The 7,694-nt window shown below is 40.5% G+C and overlaps 1 protein-coding gene across 4 annotated transcripts in view; it reads right to left on the bottom strand.

Moving 5' to 3' along the window:
• Positions 1-394: 394 nt before the first annotated feature.
• PIP4P2 (phosphatidylinositol-4,5-bisphosphate 4-phosphatase 2) overlaps positions 395-7,694 on the bottom strand; it is a 61,241-nt gene continuing 53,941 nt past the window's right edge. For 2 of the 4 annotated variants that reach the window (XM_043539367.1, XM_043539366.1), the window contains exons 7-8: positions 1,860-1,973; positions 395-1,099 (exon numbers count right to left, since the gene is read on the bottom strand). In XM_043539367.1, the coding sequence (XP_043395302.1) occupies positions 1,043-1,099; positions 1,860-1,973 (171 nt within the window). In that variant the 3' untranslated portion in view covers positions 395-1,042. Of the gene's footprint in view, positions 1,974-7,694 lie in introns of all 4 variants that reach the window. The other 2 variants (XM_007052907.4, XM_037892319.2) reach the window with 1 other exon arrangement.

Raw genomic sequence — 7,694 nt, 5'->3', positions numbered from 1 at the left:
TTTGATCATATCAGTGTATCCACACAGGGGCCAATAGATTATTATTTATTAACTTAATAATGTTTTGTGAGCTGGGATGGGACCTGTCATAGGAAGTCCCAGGAGGTTTTGACAGTTGTCTCAAATGCCTAATGGCATTATAAGTTATTAGAAGCAAGTGGACTTATCTTCTACCTGGCCCCACAACAGCTAGACACTCCCTTTCACAAGAATAGTTTACTAGCTTGCTTGTACCAATTCTTTTAGAGGCCTAATCCTGTTCTTTAGATTGGCACTCTCAGGTAAGGGAGTGACCACACACATTCTGTAAAAGACATCTGCACTGCTCCCATGCCATTTGGTCAGACTCTTCTAATTAGGCACATATGCATCCTTTACATAGAAGGAAAGGGTATTAACTTTGAATAATAATCTTTATTAGTTTATTTTAAAAGGTACATTGTAATCCTGAGCTACTGCTTTTGTACATTTATCATCATACAAAGACATGTCATTTACAATTTGAAGAATACATTTATTGTGCTCCAAATCCTCATCTGAATGTCACTTTGTCCTAACAGGAACATAGATAATTTAAAATAATATACGTATCCCTGGAACATCCACATTAATTTACCCCAACCCCATTCACTACAGACTACTGTCTTCTAAAGAGCTCAGGACATTCCTTCTGAATTTAGCAAAACACTAGTTTAAAACTGTAAAGATGGGCAGTACAAGAACTGGTCCCTTAATCCTTTGTGAATACATCATTAGAAAATTAAACTGGTTTCAGTTTCCGCATTCTCTTGAATGAATTGCCAATGTCAAATTGACAAGCTATATTTTGATGGAATGATCAGAGTAACAGTTTACTCATTTTCATATTGCAGCAGTACCTCCTTTTGCAATGACCAGGGCAAAATTCTCCCAACGGGAAAAGTTTACGATGATCAGATGAAAGTAAGAGGTAACCCATTGTCACCCTATGTTCAGCTAAATGACACCTAAGTATTATAAAACAAGTCATATGAAACACTTCCCTTCAACCCTGTAAAGGAACTCACACAAACAACCAGAGCAAAGTTCCATAAATCCAAACATGGCTTTTAGGATTTGCCTGTAAAAAAGAAACATTAATAAGTCCCAGGATCCTTGAAAAAAAAATTTATCCAAGTTGAATTCCAACAATGGATAAACTGACATTTCTGTTTCTAACTGGATTAGCAAAATATTGCATTTCTCTACCTGAAAACCGGAAAGCATACAGTGTTTACAAATGTTGTCTCTCTAGCAACAGTGTCAGTCTTCAAAAGTACACTCGTAAATTTCACTTCCTGAATAAGGTCATTATGATCTTAGGTAAAAGTTACAGTAAGCAGTTCAAGCAAATTGCTTATTGCTTAGATTTTAAAGCAAGCCACTTTAATACAGTTTTAATGAAAACGTAAGTACAAATGTGAAGCTATTGTAGAAACACTTATAAACACCTGTTGCTTCTGAGTACTTACTGACCACCCAAACAATGGCACTTAACATAATGATCTTAACATAATAAAAAGGAAACGTAAAATTTAATACTGTTTGTTGGAATTAAATTTAACAATACCTTTAAGACAGGTGCATGAACATGTAAACAAAGCTTTAGTATTCAGAGCTTGGGAATCTAGCAGCAAAACAAACTATTTGCATATAACGTAGTGCAATGAACATTTGTTCTTAAAAGATCCCCTGTCTTAAAACTACTTGTAACAGAATGGAATCCTTAAAGGAAAAGATTTAAAAATGTCCAACATGTAGCATCCAGAATCACTAGACTTTTTCACCTGCTATAATCTACCATTATAAGCCTATGCAAAACTGTGCTCTGGATAACTAACTTTTATGGCTCCCCAGTAACAGGCTCGAATAAGGCAGATCAAGCCTAAGAGATAAGCAATAGCCCAAGAAACATATGTTGCATGGAAACGCCTGGCAAAATCTTGCGTACCAACCTAAAAAAAAGAAAAACAAATGTCAGCAACACAATAGTCTGAGCAATTTGAGAGGGGAAAAAAACTTAATAGGCACTGTCAAGGGTCACAGTACCTTTTTTTTTTAGTCCCATGAAGATTTTTTATTTTAGGTCAACAATGCCAATATTTAAAAATCGTACCAAAACTCAAAGAAATTGCCTTTAAACTACATACAGTTTCTTACTTTCACTCCCTCCACTACAGGCCAGCCCTCCACTACTCATCTGAGGGTGCAAAAGGCCGTCACAGAACCAGGGCAGTTATACTGTGCAAGTGAATGGTGTCAGTAAGCTCATAAAGAGAAAAATTCAACTCCTGTGCAGGGAGCTCCTTGCACCACAATATGTAGCTGTGGGGTTGCTGTCATTCAAAGGCTGCAGTAGTGACTACAGGTTCCATTACTGTTCTGCAGTCTGGGGACAAGGATGTAGACCCTTTATGTTCCCAACCCCATCCCCAAACCTCTCTTCCCCACCATGTAATAGAAATGCAGGAGTTTGGTTGCTTAGAGGAAATGGGCTGCATTCACCCCCAGAAGACTGGATGATATTTACAGTGATATTACATAGCAGCACCAACCTCTATTGACAAACCATGGGAGCAGCTTTCCCATTTCATTGGTGACAGTATGAACCGTAGCGTGCCAGGTGATTGTGTTCAGCTCTTGAGATTGGAGGGTAAATAGGTGCCCGGGGAGAGGATAAGGTTGTTTTTTTCCCGGTAGTGTGTGGATTGAGGTACAGGTATAAGGTTGTTAGGGTAGGCATAGGTAAGTATACAGGAAGGGGAGAGAAACTGCAGGAATTTGATACATAGCTACAGTACACTAGAAACAGAACCCACATTCCTGAGAGGATGCCTTGTAAATGGGAGAGAACAGAAGAAATCCTCCCCATATTGGGGCTGAAATGGCAGATAGAGAGAAACCTTTTATGGTCCTGGATCTCAGATGGAAAGGGAAGTTTGGATTATGATTTCCGGTCTAGTTTACAAAAGGAATGTTTCACTTTGACGAGCCAAGATTTGGGCCAATAGTTAATGGGAGATTTACTGACGGAAAAGTAATGGTGGCTGGCACCCACAGTAAGTGGTGAGGCTACACTATCAATCTATATCCCTTCATCCCAGCAGGTGGGTCAGATTTTCAAGGAGAAAACTGGAACACTGCAATTGGGGTGCCACAGAAAAGCATCAGAGTGAGAAGAAAGGGAATTTGGTAAGGAAATGGGAACAAAAAAGCACCATCCCCATATCAGGATGAAAACCTGGAAGCTTTATAGAAGACAGCAGCATGGGAGGAGACAGTATCTTTCTGTGACCACATTGTTGTCTCATATTACCAACTCTCCCAACATCTAGCTGTTACCCTTCCATCCTTCCCGTCCACACACCAGCCAGCCCCATTTTCCCCTGCTCTCAAACTTCCCATCTCCCTCCTGACTCAATCTCCCCTAACCCTGTTCAACCCTCCTACTTCTCAGAAGCCTTCCCGCCCCAGCCCAATGCCCTTAAGCTGAAAATTGTTCCTCTTCCTACTTAACCTCTCTACAGTTCAGCACCACATCCTCCCCGTGAGCCCTCTCTGACAGAACACTCTCAGGGTAAGAATACACCTTATGCAACTCTCTAGACTAAAAAAATCCATCCCTGGACTCAGAATTCTTCCCCTCCCTTTCCACCACTGCCAGGGAGAACAGGATGGAACTATATTGTGCTGCTAGTCCCCACTAAAACTGCACCAGCCCTTCTGCTGCCTGCCTCTCTCAGTGGCAGGAGCCAACTCGACTAGCAGAGTGAGACTACTGAGCTCTCTGCAGAGGCTGGCAGGACACTGCTGCACAGGAAATACAAGAATGATTGTTTGGAGAAGCCTTTGCAGACTCAAAATCCAGAAGACAGGATCCAAAAAGATGGCAGGTCACCTGTGCTGCATGTGAACTTGAAGGAAGTAGGAAGCATAAACACCAAATTAAGGAACTTGGATGAGGCGACCCTAAGAAGGTATGAACATCTGACAATAAAAGTGAATGTCAATAATGTGCTAGCCAATGCGGAGGGATATGGCCAGGTTCTGTGCTACAACAGACCTAGTTATGGAATAACTCAAGAGTTAACCTAGCTGATAGAACTTGGAATAACTATTAGTTAACACCAATTAATTATTGACTTCTCAATAACTAAAAGCACAATTCATCAGTAAGGCCACAGAATCAAAACAAAATTTGCTGGGTCAAGCCACCATAGGAAAAAGTTTGGGAACTTCACAAGAAGTGGAAAAACACTTCTTTCTATATTTCCTTCTCTGACTTGCATCTAGATTCCTAAAATAATTATAGTCTGAGAATCACAGGATTATAAATGATAAAATGTAAGTTTGTTGAAGTAAGAGAAAGAATCAAAATCAGGCTGGATGACTGAGATGCTAAAGGAGCACTCAGGGATGAGAAGGCCATTGCAGAGAAATTAAATGAATTATTCACATTGGTCTTCACAGCTGAGGATGTGAGGGAGATTCGCAAACCTTAGCCATTCTTTTTAGGGGACAAATCTGAGGATGTGTCCCAGTTTGAGGAGGTTTTGGAACAGATTAATAAATGAAACAGTAATATGTCACCAGGACCAAATGGTATTCACCCAAGAGTTCTGAAGGAACTCAAATGTGAAATTGCAGAACTGCTAAATGTGGTATGTAACCTATCATTTAAATCGGCTTCTGTACAAGATAGGAAGATGGTTTATGTGGCACCAATTTTTAAAAAAGACTTCAGAGGTGACCGTGGCAAGTATAGGCTGGTAAGCCTAACTTCAGTACCAGGCAAACTGGTTGAAACTATAGTAAAGAACAGAATTATCAGAGACATAGATGAACATGATTTGTTGGTGAAGAGTCAACATGTTTTTTTATAAAGAAAAATCATGCCTCACCAATCTACTAGAATTCTTTGAGGGGATCAACAAGCATGTGGACAAGGGTGATCCAGTGGATACACTGTACTTTGATTTTCAGAAAGCCTTTGACAAGGTCCCTCACCAAAGGCTCTTAAGCAAAGTAAGCTGTCATGCGATAAGAGGGAAGGTCCTCTTATGGACTGGTAACTGGTTAAAAGATAGGAAACAAAGGGTAGGAATAAATGGTCAGTTTTCAGAATGGAAAGAGGTAAATAGTGGTGTCCCCAAGGGGTCTGTACTGGGCCCAGTCCTATTCAACTTATTTATAAATGATCTGGAAAAAGGGGTAAACAGTGAGGGGACAAAATTTGCAGATGATACATAACTACTCAAGATAGTTAAGTCTAAACAGACTGCGAAGAGTTACAAAGGGATCTCACAAAACTGGGTGACTGGGCAACAAAAGGGCAGATGAAATTCATTGTTGATAAATGCAAAGTAATGCACATTGGAAAACAATCCCAACTATACATATAAAATGATGTGGTCTAAATTAGCCATTGCCACTCAAGAAAGAGATCTTGGAGTCATTGTGGATAGTTGTCTGAAAACATCCACTCAATATGCAGCGACAGTCAAAAAAGCTAAAAATGTTGGGAATCATTAAGAAAGGAACAGATAATAAGACAGAAAATATCATATTAACTCTATATAAATCCATGATACACCCACACCTTGAATTCTACGTACAGATGTGGTTGCCCCATCTCAAAAAAGATATGTTGGAACTGGAAAAGGTGCAGAAAAGAGCAACAAAAATGATTAGGAGTATGGAACAGCTTTCGTATGGGGAGAGATTAATAAAACTGAGACTTTTCAGCTTGGAAAAGAGACAACTAAGGGGGGATATGATTGAGGTCTATAAAATCATGACTGGTGTGGAGAAAGTAAATAAGGAAGTGTTATTTAATCCTCATAACACCAGGACTAGGGGTCACCAAATGAAATTAATAGGCAGCAGATTTAAAACAAACAAAAGGAAGTATTTCTTCACACAATGCACAGTCAACCTGTGGAACTCTTTGCCAGAGGACGTTGTGAAGGCCAAGACTATAATAGTTCAAAAAAGAATTCAATATATTCATAGAGGAGAGGTCCATCAATGGTTATTAGCCAGGATGGGCAGGGATGGTGCCCCTAGCCTTTGTTTGCCAGAAGCTGGGAATGGGCGATAGTGCATGGATCACATGATGATTACCTGTTCTGTTCATTCCCTTGGAAGCATGTGGTATTGGCCACTGCCATAAGACAGGATACTGAGCTAGACGGACCTTTGGTCTGACCCAGTATGGCCGTTTTTATGTTCTGATGATAAAATAATGGAAAGGTGATTTTAACTAACTAAAGATGGTCTAGCATGACTACTAATATGCAGTAGCATCACTACTAATTATCGTTAATATTTATTATATTTATTGGTATTACGTAGCGATTGCCATTCTGCATCACTCCAGTAATCCTTTTAAAGGTATTGTTAACAGTGGTTAACAGTGACCAATACCAGATGTCTCAGAGAAAGGCATATAGCTTCCACCATGAACTGTTATTAAATAAACTGTCAATGGGAGAATTTTGGTTAGTTGTTGGCTTATTCCCGGATTTCTATTCCTTATACTTTGTTAAGTTACGTAACGTACATGTAGATGTTCTTATTGATCTATAAACTTTCTAATCCTTTCTGAATCCTACTAAGCTCTTGACCTCAATTCCTGTAACAATGAGCTCTACGGGTCAGTGATACACTGGAGAAGAGTACTTGCATTTCCTTTTACTAGTTTTACACTGGCTGGGCCAGAATCGTGGTCACACTGTGGCTGCTTTGCACCTATCTGCCAGCACAAAGCAGCTGTAAAGCCAGTTTAGCTGGCTAGTGGAGGATTCCACCTGCCTATTAAGAAGGCGGCGATATCACCTGTCAATGAATGATACCACAGAGGGCATTGCTAAGCTGCTGGTGCATTGGGCTGATCCCTGGCTACCCAAACAGCCCCTGATGTTGTGAACAGTTGGTGTAAGTTATATCAGGGGTCAGCTTGGTCCCCAGTGGCCCCAGGACGAAACCCCTTTTTGTCCTCCTCTAGTCTTGGGCACTGTTCCAACCGGCTAGAGCAAACATAAGAACAGCCACACTGGGTCAGACCAATGGTGCATCTAGCCCAGTATCCTGTCTTCCGACAGTAGCCAACGCCAGGTGCTCCAGAGGGAATGGACAGAACAAGTAATCATCAAGTGATCCATCCCCTGTCGCCCATTCCCAGTTTCTGGCAAACAGAAGCTAGGGACACCAACCCTGCCCATCCTGGCTAATAGCCACTGATGGACCTATCCTCCATGAACTTATCTAGTTCTTTTTTGAACCCTGTTATGGTCTTGGCCTTCACAACATCCTCTGGCAAAGAGTTCCACAGGCTGACTGTGCGTTGTGTGAAGAAATACTTCCTTTTGTTTGTTTTAAACCTGCTGCCTATTAATTTCATTTGGTGACCCCTAGTTCTTGTGTTATGAGGAGAAGTAAATAACACTTCCTTACAGATTTTATAGACCTCAATCATATTCCCCTTTAGCTGGCTCTTTTCAAAGCTGAGAAGTTCCAGTCTTATTAATTTCTCCTCATATGGAAGCCGTTCCATACCCCTAATCATTTTTGTTGCCCTTTTCTAATTCCAATATATCTTTTTTGAGATGGAACGACCAGATCTGCACAGAGTTTTCATGGTGTGGGCATACCATGGATTTTTACAGAGCCAATAT

Source organism: Chelonia mydas, chromosome 2 (assembly GCF_015237465.2).
Source record: "Chelonia mydas isolate rCheMyd1 chromosome 2, rCheMyd1.pri.v2, whole genome shotgun sequence".
Taxonomy (NCBI): domain Eukaryota; kingdom Metazoa; phylum Chordata; order Testudines; family Cheloniidae; genus Chelonia; species Chelonia mydas.
This window is presented reverse-complemented; position numbering and strand designations above follow the sequence as displayed.